Source organism: Esox lucius, chromosome 1, assembly GCF_011004845.1.
Source record: "Esox lucius isolate fEsoLuc1 chromosome 1, fEsoLuc1.pri, whole genome shotgun sequence".
Classification (NCBI taxonomy): Eukaryota; Metazoa; Chordata; class Actinopteri; order Esociformes; family Esocidae; genus Esox; species Esox lucius.
Genome location: NC_047569.1, coordinates 42,299,474 through 42,318,174, shown reverse-complemented (window position 1 = coordinate 42,318,174; position 18,701 = coordinate 42,299,474). Strand labels below are relative to the sequence as shown.

General features: G+C 43.4%; 1 protein-coding gene across 2 annotated transcripts in view; it reads right to left on the bottom strand.

Moving 5' to 3' along the window:
* The window catches only part of cog6 (component of oligomeric golgi complex 6), a 57,330-nt gene that overhangs the window by 25,902 nt on the left and 12,727 nt on the right, over window positions 1–18,701 (bottom strand). For both annotated transcript variants that reach the window (XM_029120355.2, XM_029120346.2), the window contains exons 5-12: window positions 14,304–14,415; window positions 13,332–13,414; window positions 9,358–9,428; window positions 4,718–4,811; window positions 2,725–2,853; window positions 1,261–1,352; window positions 1,095–1,159; window positions 16–107 (exon numbers count right to left, since the gene is read on the bottom strand). In XM_029120355.2, coding sequence (XP_028976188.2) covers window positions 16–107; window positions 1,095–1,159; window positions 1,261–1,352; window positions 2,725–2,853; window positions 4,718–4,811; window positions 9,358–9,428; window positions 13,332–13,414; window positions 14,304–14,415 — 738 coding nt within the window. The remainder of the gene's footprint in view (window positions 1–15; window positions 108–1,094; window positions 1,160–1,260; window positions 1,353–2,724; window positions 2,854–4,717; window positions 4,812–9,357; window positions 9,429–13,331; window positions 13,415–14,303; window positions 14,416–18,701) is intronic.

The window sequence follows — 18,701 nt, the reverse complement described above, 5'->3', positions numbered from 1 at the left end:
GGCTATTGTACCTACCTGATGGTGTGGTGGTAGAACTTGAGCAGGTTGGAGAGTTTGTACAGCAGAACTGCACCAGGTTCAGCCACGATCACCTGTTCTAAACGCACCTGGACACAAAATCAAGATATATACAGGGTGGGGTTTAAAGACTTACTGGGTGGGGTTTAGAGACTTCCAGAATGGGTTTTAAAGACTTACTGGATGGGGTTTAGAGACTTCCAGAATGGGGTTTAGAGACTTACTGGATGGGGTTTACAGACTTCCAGAATGGGGTTTAGAGACTTACTGGGTGGGGTTTAGAGACTTCCAGAATGGGTTTTAAAGACTTACTGGATGGGGTTTAGAGACTTCCAGAATGAGGTTTAGAGACTTACTGGATGGGGTTTAGAGACTTCCAGAATGGGGTTTAGAGACTTACTGGGTGGGGTTTAGAGACTTCCAGAATGGGGTTTAGAGACTTACTGGATGGGGTTTAGAGACTTACTGGATGGGGTTTAGAGACTTCCAGAATGGGGTTTAGAGACTTCCAGAATGGGTTTTAAAGACTTACTGGATGGGGTTTAGAGACTTCCAGAATGGGGTTTAGAGACTTACTGGATGGAGTTTAGAGACTTCCAGAATGGGGCTTAGAGACTTCCAGAATGGGGCTTAGAAACTTCCAGAATGGGGCTTAGAAACTTCCAGAATGGGGCTTAGAGACTTGCTCGGTGGGGTTTAGAGACTTCCAGAATGGGGCTTAGAGACTTGCTTGATGGGGTTTAGAGACTTCCAGAATGGGGTTTAGAGACTTCCAGAATGGGGCTTAGAGACTTGCTGGGTGGGGTTTAGAGACTTCCAGAATGGGGCTTAGAGACTTCCAGAATGGGATTTAGGGACTTGCTTCATGGGGTTTAGAGACTTCCAGAATGGGGCTTAGAGACTTGCTTGGTGGGGTTTAGGTAATGGGTGGAATTTAGAGACTTATAAGATGTGGTGTAGATGTATATTGTGTGGGGTTTAGAGACTAACGATGGGGTGTAGAGGTTTATTGGATGGGGTTTAGAGACTTATATGATAGGGTGTAGATGTTTATTGGGTGGGGTTAAGAGACTTACTTTAAGAGGTCTACAGACACCCTCTGTGATGTGGCCAATCACCTCCTGCATATTATCAGCCACCCCTGAAGAGGAAGGCAGATATCCAGTCAGACACAATTAACTACACAGGGGTGACGTGTTTCAGCAGGGCTGGTATTAAGGTGAAAGGTCAGGTTTAGGTTACCTGGGGCAGTGACATGTTTCAGCAGGGCCTCCATGTGCTCCTTTTCAGAGGCAGTGGCCTGGTGCAGCCATGCTAGCATGTCCCCAACATACCTATAGGACACACATGCAGGCAGAGACAGAAGTTGTGATATAAATATATAGACACGGTCCCTAACAATAATTATTATTATATTAACAGTATAGTTTGTACTATGGTATGTCGAAGTATAGACAATGTCAATGACATTCATACAACTATTTGACTCCACCCTAATATCAAGACATCCATCACTGTATTCGACTGTGGAATATAAAAGGAAAAGGGGGTCAGAGGTAGTGGAATATATAGGGAAGAAGGGGTAGTGGAATATATAGAGAAGAAGGGGTCAGAGGTAGTGGAATATATAGGGAAGAAGGGGTCAGAGGTAGTGGAATATATAGGGAAGAAGGGGTCCGAGGTAGTGGAATATACAAGGAAAAAGGGGTCAGAGGTAGTGGAAGATATAAGGAAAAAGGGATCAGAGATAGTGGAATATATAAGGAAAAAGGGATAAAGGAAAAAGTTATATATAGGGAAGAAGGGGTCAGAGGTAGTGAAATATATAGGGAAGAAGGGGTCAGAGGTAGTGGAATATATAAGGAAAAAGGGGTCAGAGGTAGTGGAATATATAAGGAAAAAAGGGGATCAGAGGTAGTGGAATATATAAGGAAAAAGGGGTAAGAGGTAGTGGAATATATAAGGAAAAGGGGATCAGAGGTAGTGGAATATATAAGGAAAAAGGGGTCAGAGGTAGTGGAATATATAGGGAGGAAGGGGTAAGAGGTAGTGGAATATATAAGGAAAAGGGGATCAGAGGTAGTGGAATATATAAGGAAAAAGGGGTCAGAGGTAGTGGAATATATAGGGAGGAAGGAGTCAGAGGTAGTGGAATATATAGGGAGGAAGGGGTCAGAGGTAGTGGAATATATAGGGAGGAAGGGGTCAGAGGTAGTGGAATATATAGGGAGGAAGGGGCAGACATGAATGTTATGGTCACCCCCAAAACATGAATGTGATATTGCCATTCTAAAGAAATGCAATCAAGTACAAAGACATAAGAAAATCATAGAATACTTTTTTGTATTCAGCATAATGTAGTCTTTTGAGTTCCAGTTTAAGCCACTTCAGGTGTTCTCTTCACTAAATAACTACAAATTGTCTGGCATGCAACACCTAAAGAGGAGAACTAATGAACTGCATCTGTTGCTCAATGTTATAATGTGTCTGTTTCCTCTGATTATTAACAACTTCACCTTCACCCTACAGGAGAGAGTTGAACCAGGAAGCTAAACAAACGACCTTAATTAATCAGATCTGACAGAACATAAAATGCTGACCACACGATTATGTAAAACATCTGTGTTAACCAAGAGCCTATGACCAAACAATCATCCAGTGAACAAAAAGTTTCTCCCTGATGTAGTGTGTGTCGTATGTCTTTACCTCATGGGGTCATGGGAGTGCATCTCTATGGGGCGAGGTGTTCCCCCTGGGCCCCCTCGGGTTAGGGCATCGATGAAACCCCGCACCACTGCACACCTCCGCGCCGTCCCAAACTCATCCAGTGAATACCTGATACAGACAGACAGGGAGACAACGAGTGAATACCTGACACAGACAGACAGACAGACAACGAGTGAATACCTAATACAGACAGACAGGGAGACAGAGAGTCACGAAGAGAGTCATAAAGATAGTCATAGAGACAGAGAGTCATGGAGACAGAGAGTCATGGAGACAGAGAGTCATGGAGACAGAGAGTCATAGAGACAGAGAGTCATAGAGACAGAGAGTCAGAGAGACAGAGAGTCAGAGAGACAGAGAGTCATAGAAAGAGAAATAGAGACAGTCACAGAGACACATAAGCATGGAAAGAGATAAAGAGAAAGAAAGAAGGGGAAATTAGGGCACCTGTAATTCAACCAGCAAGCTGACAGAACCCATGTTGAGCCAACACTAGGGCAGTTATGAGAGAAACAAACCAAAACAAACCCACTGGGAAAGGACATCAGGACTGTGTGGGAAAGAAGTCCTACCGCCATACACAAACAACACTGTCAGCCAGCGGCAATAGTGTTGCTCATTTGGTAGAACATAAAACTTGGCAGAGCTTGGGGTTCAATCCAATGAGCCGCCAGGAAAAAATGAATGACAATGTATGTACCCACTAAATGTCTTCAGAAAAGGTTTGCTAAATGACATTCATCTAAATGCCTGTCTGTCTACCTGAATGTCTGCCCGTGAGAAAGATGACCGGGAAATGTTATGGTTGGTTGGCAGGAAGAGAACTCAGCTAGACTAAACAATAGATTAACACTGTTGATGCCAGGGAGAGAAAGGAGGAAGGAGAAATGAAGGAGGACGGGAGGAAGGAGAGGAGGGGGAGGAAGGGAGGAAGGAGAGGAGGGGAAGGAAGGGTGGAAGGAGAGGAGGGGGAGGAAGGGTGGAAGGAGAAATGAAGGAGGAATGGTGGAAGGAGAAGTGGGGGAGGAAGGGTGGAAGGAGAGGAGGGGGAGGAAGGGTGGAAGGAGAGGAGGGGGAGGAAGGGTGGAAGGAGAGGAGGGGGAGGAAGGGTGGAAGGAGAAGTGGGGGAGGAAGGGTGGAAGGAGAGGAGGGGGAGATATATTACAGGAACACAGTGTGATTGGACGGCTGACTGGGGCAGTGATTGGATGGCTGGGGCCGTGATTGGATGACTGGGGCCGTGATTGGATGGCAGGCTGGGGCCGTGATTGGATGGCTGGGGTCTTGATAGGATTGCTGGGGCTGTGATTGGATGGCTGGGGCCGTGATTGGATGGCTGGCTGGGGCCGTGATTGGATTGCTGGCTGGGGCCGTGATTGGATTGTTGGCTGGGGCCGTGATTGGATTGCTGGCTGGGGCCATGATTGGATTGTTGGCTGGGGCCGTGATTGGATTGCTGGCTGGGGCCGTGATTGGATGGCTGGGGCTGTGATTGGATGGCTGGGGCCGTGATTGGATGGCTGGGGCTGTGATTGGATGGCTGGGGCCGTGATTGGATGGCTGGGGCCGTGATTGGATGGCTGGGGCAGGGATTGGATGACTGGGGCCGTGATTGGATGACTGGGGCTGTGATTGGATGACTGGTTCAGTCTCAGTCACAGACAAGCTACAGAAAACCCCCACAATTATAGTTCAAGTGCACCCTCTGGTGGTCATGATAAAGACATGCAGTCTGAGTGGATGTTAAGCGGTTGGTGATAAAGTTATGGTAATAAGGAGAGCAGGTGATGTTAAGGTGATGACGGTAGAGTGGGTGATGTAATGGTGAGCGCTGGTAATGGTGCCAAGTTTAAGTAAGGACAACAAGTCCTGATTTCATCTTCACCAATTACCTCCCATAATAAGTTTGTTTGTGAGAGAGACAGAAAAAGTAAGCATGTTAGTGTGCGTGAATGTGAGTATGCTGTCTTACTTGTAGAGGACTGGGCGGTCCTGCAATGCTTCCATAGCCTGACTGAGCACTGGGCTGATGTCACATGACTCCTGGGTCAGACCGCGACATTCATCTGAAGACACAGAGGGGGTTAATGATCATGGCTACCGTGTTTCGGTGTTTTGCAGTAACATTCTTTGCAGTGACTAACATTGCAGAGTTTTCTACCTTCTGCTTTCAAAACTCAACCTGTTATTCTTTATGTACAACGATGAGCCACAACATTATGACCACCTGCCCAATATGCTGTTGGTCTTCAGTGGGCCGCCAAAACCGTGCCGACCCACTGAGGAATGGATTCTTCAAGACCCCTGAAAGATTCCTATGGTGTCTGGCAACAAGACATTAGCAACAGATCCTTCAAGTCCGGTAAGCTGCAACACGGAGCTGCGGTGGATGGGACTTGCTGGTCCAGCACATCCCACAGATGATCAATCAGGATGAGATCTGGGGACTTTGGAGGCCAGGGCAACACCTTGAACATAATTTTCCTCAAATCATTCTCAAACAATGTGTGCAGTGTGGCAGGATGCAATATCCTGTTGAAAGAGGCCACTGCCATCACGTTGTCCCTGAGCATCGATGAACCTTGGGCGCCAAACACCATGTCAGCAGTCTGTGGTTTGTCCCTTCTCGGACCACTGTCACTAGGTACACACCTCTGCTGACCAGGAGGACCCCACAAGCCTTGCCGTTTCAGAGATGCTCTGACCCAGTTGTCGGGCCATAACAATTTGGTCCTTGTCAAAGTTACTCAGGTCTTTACTCCTGCCCATTTCTCCTGCATCCAACATGTTGACAATGAGAACTAATTGTTCGGATACCATCTAATCTACCCAGACCTTGACCTTTGCCCTTGTTAGGAGATGATTAACGTGATTCGCTTCATTTGCAAGTGGTCATAATGTTTTTGCTCATCAATGTAAATTCACCTTCTGAGAAAAAAAAGAGAATGAACATGCACATCAGACAATAAATCCCTGCTTCAAAATTGAACCATGCCCTTGAACATGGAAAGCAAATATTATTTTGCTGGGTGTATTTAACAAAAACACATGAACCAACTGACAAAAATATATGAACCCTTTCAGTCAATAGCTTGTGGCATTTCCATTATCGGTAATAACTTGGAGTAAATGTCTCCTTAAGCCACTGGAGGGATTTTTGCCAGGTCTAAAAGGAAAAGCAGCCCCAGATCTTGACATTCTCACCAACATGCTTAAATGCTAGGAAGGTTTTTTTGGCAGTAGGCAGTGTTGGGATTTTACCAAACATAGCGGTTTTGATTGTGACCAAAATGGGAAATTTTGGACAACAGAAACATTCAGGTTTTCCCAGGTGGTGTCTGGCAAAATTAAATGGGCAGTTTGGTTATTTTTTAACCCCAGAGGCTTCTTCATTGCAACACTCCATTTCGATTTAGTGTTCTTCTTATTGTTGAAGCACAGTAACCTGAGGTCCGCAAATCTCCAGATGTTATATTTGGGTTGGCATTTACCTCATGTATTATTATTCTTCTGACTCTTGAGGATATTTTGAAACATCCACTTATATATACAAAGTTTTATAAAGGAGTCCGACTTTTCTGGAGGAAGTATCTTAGACCATTGGACCAACCAAGGCCAAAAGAGTATACAGTGGGGAGAACAAGTATTTGATACACTGCCGACTTTGCAGGTTTTCCCACTTACAAAGCATGTAGAATTCTGTCATTTTTATCATAGGTACAGTTCAACTGTGAGAGATGGAATCTAAAACAAAAATCCAGAAAATCACATTGTATGATTTCTAAGTAATTCATTAGTATTTTATTGCATGACAAGTATTTGATACATCCGAAAAGCAGAACTTAATAAGAAACCTTTGTTTGCAATTACAGAGATCATACGTTTCCTGTAGTTCTTGACCAAGTTTGCACACACTGCAGCAGGGATTTTGGCCCACTCCTCCATACAGACCTTCTCCAGATGCTTCATGTTTCGGGGCTGTCGCTGGGCAATACGCACTTTCAGCTCCCTCCAAAGATTTTCTATTGGGTTCAGGTCTGGAGACTGGCTAGGCCAATCCAGGACCTTGAGATGCTTCTTACGGAACCACTCCTTAGTTGCCCTGGCTGTGTGTTTCGGGTCGTTGTCATGCTGGAAGACCCAGCCATGACCCATCTTCAATGCTCTTACTGAGGGAAGGAGGTTGTTGGCCAAGATCACGCGATACATGGCCCCATCCATCCTCCCCTCAATACGGTGCAGTCGTCCTGTCCCCTTTACAGAAAAGCATCCCCAAAGAATTATGTTTCCAACTCCATGCTTCACGGTTGGGATGGTGTTCTTGGGGTTGTTCTCTTCCTTCTTCTTCCTCCAAACACAGTGAGTGGAGTTTAGACCAAAAAGCTCTACTATTGTCTCATCAGACCACATGACCTTCTCCCATTCCTCCTCTGGATCATCCAGATGGTCATTGGCAAACTTCAGATGGGCCTGGACATGCGCTGGCTTGAGCAGGGGGACCTTGCGTGCGCTGCAGGATTTTAATCCATGACGGCGTAGTGTGTTACTAATGGTTTTCTTTGAGACTGTGGTCCCAGCTCTCTTCAGGTCATTGACCAGGTCCTGCTGTGTAGTTCTGGGCTGATCCCTCACCTTCCTCATGATCATTGATGCCCCACAAGGTGAGATCTTGCATGGAGCCCCAGGCAGAGGGAGATTGACCGTCATCTGGAACTTCTTCCATTTTCTAATAATTGCGCCAACAGTTGTTGCCTTCTCACCAAGCTGCTTGCCTATTGTCCTGTAGCCCATCCCAGCCTTGTGCAGGTCTACATTTTTATCCCTGATGTCCTTACACTGCTCTCTGGTCTTGGCCATTGTGGAGAGGTTGGAGTCTGTTTGATTGAGTGTGTGTCTTTTATACAGGTAACAAGTTCAAACAGGTGCAGTTAATACAGGTAATGAGTGGAGAACAGGAGGGCTTCTTAAAGAAAAACTAACAGGTCGGTGAGAGACGGAATTCTTACTGGTTGGTAGGTGATCAAATACTTATGTCATGCAATGAAATGCTAATTAATTATTTAAAAATCATACAATGTGATTTTCTGGATTTTTAGATTCCATCTCTCACAGTTGAAGTGTACCTATGATAAAAATTACAGACCTCTACATGCTTTGTATGTAGGAAAACCTGCAAAATCGTCAGTGTTTCAAATACTTGTTCTCCCCACTATATGTACAGAATCTGATTAATTTATCTGGAAAAAACTACAGGTTGAGGCCAATAATGCTGATTTTATACAAGGGAGTGGCAACTTATCCAATCATGATATTTCGGTTTTGTGTTACTGTGAAATGAAATTATATTTACAATAATCACAATAATAAAATAATTGTCAATGAACAATTGCAAGACCAAGTGAGTCATTTCGACAGAAACTTATTTCAAAATGTTATTTTTAAAAGACACAAAATAACACTGAATTATTGGTAAATAAGGCTGCAAGAATCTTGACTAGAACCTAAATTTGATCACATTACTCCAGTATTAGTCTCTTCCACAGGCTGCCTGTTAAGACTAGGGCTGATTTTGAGATGTTACTGGTAATCTACAAAACATAATTTTCCTTGTCCCCTGCTCTGTGTAAACTTAGGAGGACATGAGATCTTGGCCCACACCTGAGAAGTACCAGGCTTGAAAGACTTGTTGCTGTTCCTGCCCAAAGTCCTCCTGGTTGTGTTGCAGATCAAGACGATACCTGATGATTCCAGCTGCCACTCTGATTACCCCCACACCACTATATTATGGAATGACAGTCTGACCATTTAAGTGTTTACTAAAAACGAATATCTTCAGCTGGTTCTTTGATTAAGTGTAGTCGGGCCCAGGGAGGTGAAGGTGAAAGGAAAGGCACTGGATATACAAACCACCCTCGCTGTGTTTGCCAGGCGGTGTACCGTTGCGTGGACTGAGGTTTGGCAAATGGGGTGGAACAAAATAGTATAGGTGGATAGGTGGATGGATGAATGTATTGAAGGGGTAGATAATGGGTGGATGAGTGAGTGGGTGGACACTCTGTGTCCAGTAGTACAGCAGTCATATATATGAATAGATGGAGGTATGGGTGGATGCTCACTCTGTGTTCAGCAGTACAGCAGTCAGATATATGAATAGATGGAGGTATGGGTGGATGCTCACTCTGTGTCCAGCGGTACAGCAGTCAGATATATGAATAGATGGAGGTATGGGTGGATGCTCACTCTGTGTTCAGCAGTACAGCAGTCAGATATATGAATAGATGGAGGTATGGGTGGATGCTCACTCTGTGTCCAGCGGTACAGCAGTCAGATATATGAATAGATGGAGGTATGGGTGGATGCTCACTCTGTGTCCAGCAGTACAGCAGTCAGATATATGAATAGATGGAGGTATGGGTGGATGCTCACTCTGTGTTCAGCAGTACAGCAGTCATATTTATGAATAGATGGAGGTATGGGTGGACGCTCACTCTGTGTCCAGCAGTACAGCAGTCAGATATATGAATAGATGGAGGTATGGGTGGATGCTCACTCTGTATCCAGCAGTACAGCAGTCATATTTATGAATAGATGGAGGTATGGGTGGATGCTCACTCTGTGTCCAGCGGTACAGTTGTTCGTATGAAGTCTCCTGTAACACGGCCATCTGCTCCATGATCTCAAGCCTGGGACGGAGACACCATTAGTTCAGTTCAGTTGAACTGAAATCAAAACTGTTTAGGTCAATTTAAATAATTTACATTTAGTTCAGATCTAGGCAGTCCCCAACATAATAAAACAATGAAATTAGCAACTTTTAATTGTGACTCTTCTATCTATGGATGAAAACAGCTTGTTGATGAGAATTGTTAAAACTAACAGGCAGGCCACAAACAGATGCAGCATGTGGTGCAAGTAAATAGACTGTTCCAGGGACATCCAGCCGGGCCAGACCCATTCCATCCCTACACAACTGCCTCCCATTGGAACCTCGTCTGGGGAGATAAGTAAAAGCTCCCACAGAGCAGATCAGGACTGATGCCAACATAGCTGAATATGCACCAGATACTGCTGCATGACAGCGGTGGAGGAAGATGGCCAGGGGATGGAGGGCGCGGGGGCCACCAAAACTGATGAGTGGAAAAACATTGCCTGATGCCGAGGAATCCCATTTCCTGTTATGTCATTCTGATGGAAGGATGTGATGTACATAAGGTAGAGTCCATTGGCCATCCTGCTTGGTTTTAACGCTACATGCTGGTGGCTGTGGTATCACTGTGTACAGTCATTACACCACTGGGGGCTGTGGTATCACAGTGTACAGTCATTACACCACTGGGGGCTGTGGTATCACAGTGTACAGTCATTACACCACTGGGGGCTGTGGTATCACAGTGTACAGTCATTACACCACTGGGGGCTGTGGTATCACAGTGTACAGTCATTACACCACTGGGGGCTGTGGTATCACAGTGTACAGTCATTACACCACTGGGGGCTGTGGTATCACAGTGTACAGTCATTACACCACTGGGGGCTGTGGTATCACAGTGTACAGTCATTACACCACTGGGGGCTGTGGTATCACTGTTTACAGTCATTACACCACTGGGGGCTGTGGTATCACTGTGTACAGTCATTACACCACTGGGGGCTGTGGTATCAGTCATTACTTCACAACAGCACCGCTATGCACAAGTATGCCCCTTCATGAAATTGAACGAAACATAAATGAGGTTGCATGTAAAATCCCTTGGCCATCCATCAGCATGGGAAACCCCAAAAAGCGTTCAACTGATTGGAGACAGATGGTTGTTGCCTACACAGATTAGGTAATGGACATAAAACATACAAGGGAACGATCACCATAAGGTGTGTAGGGCTGTCACAATTATTACAAAATTTGCTGACCGGAATTATTTGAGCCAGATCACAATCATTTTTATGACAATAAATGTTTTGCATACTATTTAGATTCAAAAATCATGTTTTCAATCCGAATAAGGGAGTTTTACGCCAATGTTTGAAACGTCTCAACAAATGTGGAAAGTTCCAGGGAATGCTCAAAACCCAAAAATCTATTTCAATAACAAAATGTATTCATAAAAACTACATTTCAACATCAACTCTTTAACAACACTGGTCATCTGCTGGTTTTTTTTGGCACCTTTAATGTCTATAACCGTTCACCCTTTTCGTCCTTTGGTAAAGCACCCAGGAGACTCATCTAAACCCTGACAGATTGGGATGTGACCCGCAGAGTGATCAAGCCAAGGTGTGTAGGCTGGGGGACAAATGAGCTCAGCAGGTCTTGGCTTTGTCTCCATCTGCTGGCCACATAGCATCCATCTATTGGGACATAGCTCCATGTGTCACAATACATAAACAGTTGAACATACCACTTAGCACAGCCATGGCAATAATCCAAACATTCAGAAGTCTGCAACAGTTGCAAATATTCCAAGAAGAGGATACATCAGAAGAGGATACATGAGAAGAGGATACATGAGAAGAGGATACATCAGAAGAGGATACGTCCTGGGGCTTATTTTAATATAAGGAATTCCAGTATCATGATATTTCAGCCAAAAACTTGGTTGCTTCTGGCAGATGACTGAGACTTGGCTGTGGATGAGTAGAGTAGAATTGAAGAGGGCAGTTCACAAGACTATCAAGGACCTTGAAATGTGGGAACAGTCTAAGATTCCTTCAAAAAATCTTGTCAGATATTACAGGAAGATGCTCAGTGTTGTTATCCACTCCAGCTGAAGCTTAAAAACATTATTGATTGTAGATGTTTCAGGCTGGGTGTTTTGTAAAAGCACTTTGTGACAACTGTAGACGTAAAAACAGCTTTATAAATACATTTGATTGAAATTTGATTGATGTACCAATACATTTTTCTGAAAAAATATTATTTTAATTGACATGTTTTGTGTTAGAGAAAGTATTTGGTTTAAGTTAAAGTATTCAACTCCCTGTTATGTTAGAACCCAAAACATGACATTGTTTGTGTTTATGTTTAGCATTTAATTTTGCTCAATTTCATGAAGGATGCCAATGCTTCTTGAGTTGACTGTAGACCCATCATGCCTTGTTTCAACACTACTGTGACTGTGCTGTGGGGAATGTTTTCCAGGCACACATTTGGTCCCTTGACACCAATTGAGTAATGGTTGAATGCCACAGCCTATCTGAACATTGTTGTTGACCAGGTGCATCCATTCATGGCTTCAGTTAACTGTTTACCACTTGGCCGCTTACAGCAGCATAAAATGAAACGTCACAAAGCCCAGAGTCTCAGAGCAGTTCCTGCAGGATAATATGTAATGTCACCAAGCACAGAGTCTCCGAATGGTACCAGGAGGATGACCAGACTAGAGTGGCCTGGTCAGTCCCCAGAACTTATGCCAAAGGATCATGTTTGGGGTGAGATGGAACAGGCCACTCACAGCAGTGAGTATTGCCTCCAGTATGAAGCAACTGCATGATGTCATTCGAACAGCACTGAACAACATCCTAAGGAGCAGTTTGAACACCTTGTATGATCCATGACCTTAAGAACACAAAATGGTTTGGAGGCAAAAGAGGGTCTGGACCGGTACAAGATGGGTCTGATATAAAGAGTATCTGGAGCAGTACAAGATGGGTCTGATATAAAGAGTATCTGGAGCAGTACAAGATGGGTCTGATATAAAGAGGGTCTGGACCGGTACAAGATGGGTCTGATATAAAGAGGGTCTGGACCGGTACAAGATGGGTCTGATATAAAGAGTATCTGGAGCAGTACAAGATGGGTCTGATATAAAGAGTATCTGGAGCAGTACAAGATGGGTCTGATATAAAGAGGGTCTGGACAAGTACAAGATGGGTCTGGTATAAAGAGGGGCTGGACCGGTACAAGATGGGTATGGTATAAAGAGGGTCTGGACTGGTACAAGATGGGTCTGGTATAAAGAGGGTCTGGACCAGTACAAGATGGGTCTGGTATAATTCAGTTAATTGTTTTGACATTTTAAGATAACACTCAGCTAAATGAGGTTGGCAGAAGCATTTGATGAGGAAAATGCAAGACATTCTGTCACCAATCTCAGATTTAATTATTCAGATGCTCAATGAACTTCTTGGTCTGTATGTGTTCTGTGGTAACATTGGAACTGTGACATAAACCTCCAGCATCTCTCCTTCAAACTGAACAGCAAGTCTATGGCCCTGATTTCCCCCCCCCCTTCTGAAACTGGAATGATGCCAAACACCAGTGAGGTCAGGGTTTGTCCAGGGCACAAGACTGAATGCTGCTAGTTCTTTCTCACAAATACAGTTCATATCTATGTAGTCTGTCCAAGAGAGATTACTCTCACACAGTCACACACAGCGGACACTGGGGAATACAGTTTCAGAATGGTCGCCATTGGACCAAGAAGATGAGCATGACACATTAACTCTGTGCAGAACCTGACCCACTTTGCTGTTTACTTTGTGCATTTACATCGTATCACTGAGTTCACCTTCAAAAGGAAACAGAGAGAGATATGGCAGGGATTTGAAAACCCGTTGAGTGTGTGTGTGTGTGTGTGCATTCATTTTACCCTGCTGTCTGCTGGTTGGTCCTCAGGAGAATCTTGACGTCTTCATGGATGTTTTTAACCCTATTTAGCGCTGTGAAGAAGTCCTGGTGTGGTGGGAGACACACATCACAATGTTGTTGTTAGTTACCCCAGAGACTTTGTTGTTGTTAGTTACCCCAGAGACTATGTTGTTGTTAGTTACCCCAGAGACTATGTTGTTGGTAGTTACCCCAGAGACTATGTTGTTGTTAGTTACCCCAGTGACTGTTGTTGTTAGTTACGCCAGTGACGATGCTGTTGTTAGTTATCCCATAAACTATGTTGTTGTTAGTTATCCCAGAGACTAAGTTGTTGTTAGTTACCCCAGTGACTATGTTGTTGTTAGTTACCCCAGAGACTATTGTTATTGTTAGTTACCCCAGTGACTGTGTTGTTGTTAGTTACCCCATGTATGATGCTGTTGTTAGTTAATTACTTCAGAAACGTGTTGTTGTTAGTTAGTTACATCAGTGACGGTGTTGTTAGTTACATCAGTGACGGTGTTGTTAGTTACATCAGTGACGGTGTTGTTAGTTACATCAGTGACGGTGTTGTTAGTTACATCAGTGACGGTGTTGTTAGTTACATCAGTGACGATGTTGTTAGTTACATCAGTGACGGTATTGTTAGTTACATCAGTGACGGTGTTGTTAGTTACATCAGTGACGGTGTTGTTAGTTACATCAGTGACGATGTTGTTAGTTACATCAGTGACGGTATTGTTAGTTACATCAGTGACGGTGTTGTTAGTTACATCAGTGACGGTGTTGTTAGTTACATCAGTGACGGTGTTGTTAGTTACATCAGTGACGGTGTTGTTAGTTACATCAGTGACGGTGTTGTTATTTACATCAGTGACAGTGTTGTTAGTTACATCAGTGACGTTGCCGTTGTTACACAAGTGTAACATATTTTTAGTTCAATAGCTCAGTGACAGGTGGTGGTGTTAATTACCTCGGTTACAGGTGCGTCTCTTGCCCCTCGTAATGTGGCCATCTCTTCAGGGGACAGCTGGAATTTGGACAGGAATGCCTGGGCCACCTGGGAGCGCACCTCAAGACGATGACTGGGGAAGAAGAACCACAACAAGACCTTTAAACACGGATTAAAAAAAACACATAATAAACCAGACAGGATAGAATATCATTCTTTTACAAGTCAGTCCTGTAGGCATACTGTTTCAAACCAACACCAGATGGCAGTCATGCTCCTACAAGTAGCACCAAGTCTGGTGAATTCTTCTTGACTAGCTGCGATTGCAATCTATTAAGCAACTGTCACTACGAACAAAAGGTGTTCCAAATAGTACCCGGTCTCCAATTTAGAGCAGTGTTTGTATCCTACTCAAGGGATAGAGTATCATTTGGGAAACAGGCTATCCCCATCACTCTGGCTTCCGCCACACAATAGGGACCCTGGCAATCACTCAAGTGAGGGAGAGAACTCTGCCATAACGGCCCAGCGAGACCACACACCACAGTACCTCTACATAAGTTCTCTGTACATTTTCATTCAAACTACACCCACAATCCGTTTTGCGATCTCTCCTACACCCAACACTACCGTTTTCATCCCATTCCCACTTCCTGCCCTTTGACTCCATCCAGCACCAACAATCTCCCCGTTGACAATCAGGATAGCAGAATTAGCAAAAGCATTGTTTCATACACCAAAAGCAAAGGTGTATCCAACACCCTGATGCTCTCTGATCAGTCTCTCTCGCTCTCTGTATCCCAAGGTAGCCAATATTCAACACCAGAGAACAACTGAGAACATTGTGACTTTTTATAAGTATCAATAGTATGAAAACTACATTCAAAAAAACAACGTTATTAAATATTTAAATGGTGCTGGAGAAGTATTCCCAAACCAAACTGGAAGGTATGATGCAATCTACTGCATCAGGCTGAGAGAGAGAAATCAGTGGAAACACAGGCATTTCTTTATTTAATCAGAACCAGTCCTTCATTTTCACCGATCAGATGTAACATTACCTAATATTGTGTAGGTCCCCCTTTTGGCCATTTGAGAATGATATTGATACAGTTAAACTGACTAGCATTTCTTACTAAGTTTACTTCCACTACAAATAGCATCTATGAACTGTTAGCTTTGGCCACTGGCCGTTTTAACAGCTTATTAGCCAGTAAATGGCTTATTAACTTCTAACTTCTTAGGAATAATCATAAGAATTGAGCAATTTCTAGCGAGACTGAATACATTTTCCATGCCAGAAACAGTCGCAATATAACCGTAAACAGATTTAGTTAAGGCTCACTGTAACGTAACTACTGTAGCCTATGTTGTAGCCAGCAAATGTGTTTGTCTATCCTGACCCAAAACCCGTGCACGGATGCGTACTTCGAAAATCCACCAGAAACAGTCGCACTAAAACCGTAAACTGTTTTATTTAAGGCTTACTATAATGTAGTCACTGGAGTTTATAACCAGTGAAGTCTATACGGAATAATTCATAATGCTTCACTTCGTCTGCGAGGGGATACGAACTTGGGACCTACAGTTCACAGGCCCGCGTCACTAACCACTAGGGGTAGTCAGTCAGTCAGTCATCCATCAAGAGACATTCGCTCTTCTTGGCGGCTCCACTTACGTGGTCCGGCAAAAAGTTGGGAGTCTGAGTAAAATGTAAAGAAAAACCGAATGCAATGATAGCTGAAAGCTGGATAGGTTTCCTCCTCAACTGGGTTGTTTATTGGGCTTGGGTAGGTCGATATACACACAGGGTTTTAAAGAAGATATAGCCTTAGAGCAGATGGGTTTCAATGTAAGTCAACAGAACAAGAACAACGAGACAACAATAAAATTGACCGTGATTAATTATAAAGCTTGATGAGTGATTTCATATTTTTTATGTGAATCCTAGATCTTCTAATAAACATAGTTTTGATGCTCAATGGCTAAATGTTTTTGGGTAGCTCAGATATAATAAAAAAAATTAGTATGTATGTAAAAAAAGAAACAAAAATGTATATATAATGAAAAGATATATTACTTGTGTTTTGGGTGCTATTGTATTAGGGAGGACATTGTAGCGTGCATTAGCTGCTCAAGTGGACATGGACAACAGGGCAGATTTAACACTACAATAGTTTTCTTTTTCAAGTGGCCAAATATTATATAAAGTACATCACAGAGTGTATCAAGATATTATACAAAGTGTATCACAAAGTATATCCAGATATTATATGAAGTATATCTAGATATTATATAAAGTACAGTGGGGAAAACAAGTATTTGATACAGTGCCTATTTTGCAGGTTTTCCTACTTTTTTTTTATCATAGGTACACTTCAACTGTGAAAGATGGAATCTAAAACAAAAATCCAGAATATCACATTTTATCATTTTTAAATAATTAACTTGTATTTTATTGCATGACATAGGTATTTAATCACCTACCAACCAGTAAGAATTCCGGATCTCACAGAGTTTTTCTGTTAGTTTTTCTTTAAGAAGCCCTCCTGTTCTCCACTCATTAACTGTATTATCTGCACCTGTTTGAACTTGTTACCTGTATTAAAGACACATATCCACACAATCAAACAGACTCCAACCTCTCCACAATGGCCAAGATCAGAGAGCTGTGTAAGGACATCAGGGATAAAATTGTAGACCTGCACAAGGCTGGGATGGGCTACAGGACAATAGGCAAGCAGCTTGGTGAGAAGGCAACAAAAGTTGGCGCAATAATTAGAAAATGGAAGGAGTTCAAGATGACGGTCAATCTCCCTTGGCCTGGGGCTGCATGCAAGATCTCACCTTGTGGGACATCAATGATCATGAAGAAGGTGAGGGATCAGCCCAAAACTACATGGCAGGACCTGGTCAATGACCTGAAGTGAGCTGGGACCACAGTCTCAAAGAAAACCATTAGTAACACACTACGCCGTCATGGATTAAAATCCTGCAGTGCACGCAAGGTCCCCCGGCTCAAGCCAGCGCATGTCCAGGCCCGTCTGATGTTTGCCAATGACCATCAGGATGATCCAGAGGAGGGATGGGAGAAGGTCATGTGGTCTGATGTGACAAAAATAGAGCTTTTTGGTCTAAACTCCACTCACCGTGTTTGGAGGAAGAAGAAGGATGAGTACAACCCCAAGAACACCATCCCAACCGTGAAGCATGGAGGTGGAAACATCATTCTTTGGGGATGCTTTCCTGCAAAGGGGACAGGACGACTACACTGTACTGAGGGGAGGATGGATGGGGCCATGTATCGTCAACAACCTCCTTCCTTCAGTAAGAGCATTGAAGATGGGTCGTGGCTGGGTCTTCCAGCATGACAATGACCCGAAACACACATGTGGATCCGTAAGAAGCATCTAAAGGTCTTGGAGTGGCCTAGCCAGTCTCCAGACCTGAACCCAATAGAAAATCTTTGGAGGGAGCTGAAAGTCCGTATTGCCCAGCGACAGCCCCGAAACATGAAGCATCTGGAGAAGGTCTGTATGGAGGAGTGGGCCAAAATCCCTGCTGCAGTGTGTGCAAACCTGGTCAAGAACTACAGGAAACTTATGATCTCTGTAATTGCAAACAAAGGTTTCTGTTCCAAATATTAAGTTCTGCTTTTCGGATGTATCAAATACTTATGTCATGCAATAAAATGCTAATGAATTACTTAGAAATCATACAATGTGATTTTCTGGATTTTTGTTTTAGATTCCATCTCTCACAGTTGAACTGTACCTATGATAAAAATGACAGAATTCTACATGCTTTGTAAGTGGGAAAACCTGCAAAGTCGGCAGTGTATCAAATACTTGTTCTCCCCACTGTATACTCTTTTGGCCTTGGTTGGTCCAATGGTCTAAGATACTTCCTCCAGAAAATTTGTACCAAATATTAAGTTCTGCTTTTCTGATGTTTCTCAAGACACACATACATCAGACTGGCACATCCAGGAACTTTTTGGGGGACAACAAACTACACTCACCATAGACATTCATTTAAAATAGCAGTTCAAAACAACACTAACAGAGAACCACCAGATTTAAAATTGTTTATAAATGACCCAAAATATATTATGTGAAGTCAATATATGTTCATTATGCTTACCATAGAACACGCGAGATACATAGAAAATATTAATTTGGTCCATCTTAAATCATGTCTATTCAGTCTCCCAGCATTTAACTGGTGCAGTGCATTAACCCCACTCTATGGCCAGAGGTGTCCTACCCAGACATCTATTCCTACCTTATTGAGTCTCCAGGTAAGCAAATTACCAGTGGAATAGTTTACTTTTCATTCTTGCTCTACAAATAGTATGCAAGCTAGCAATAACATCATGCTCTGACAACTGACCTAGCTAGCTATGTTAACCCAGCTGGT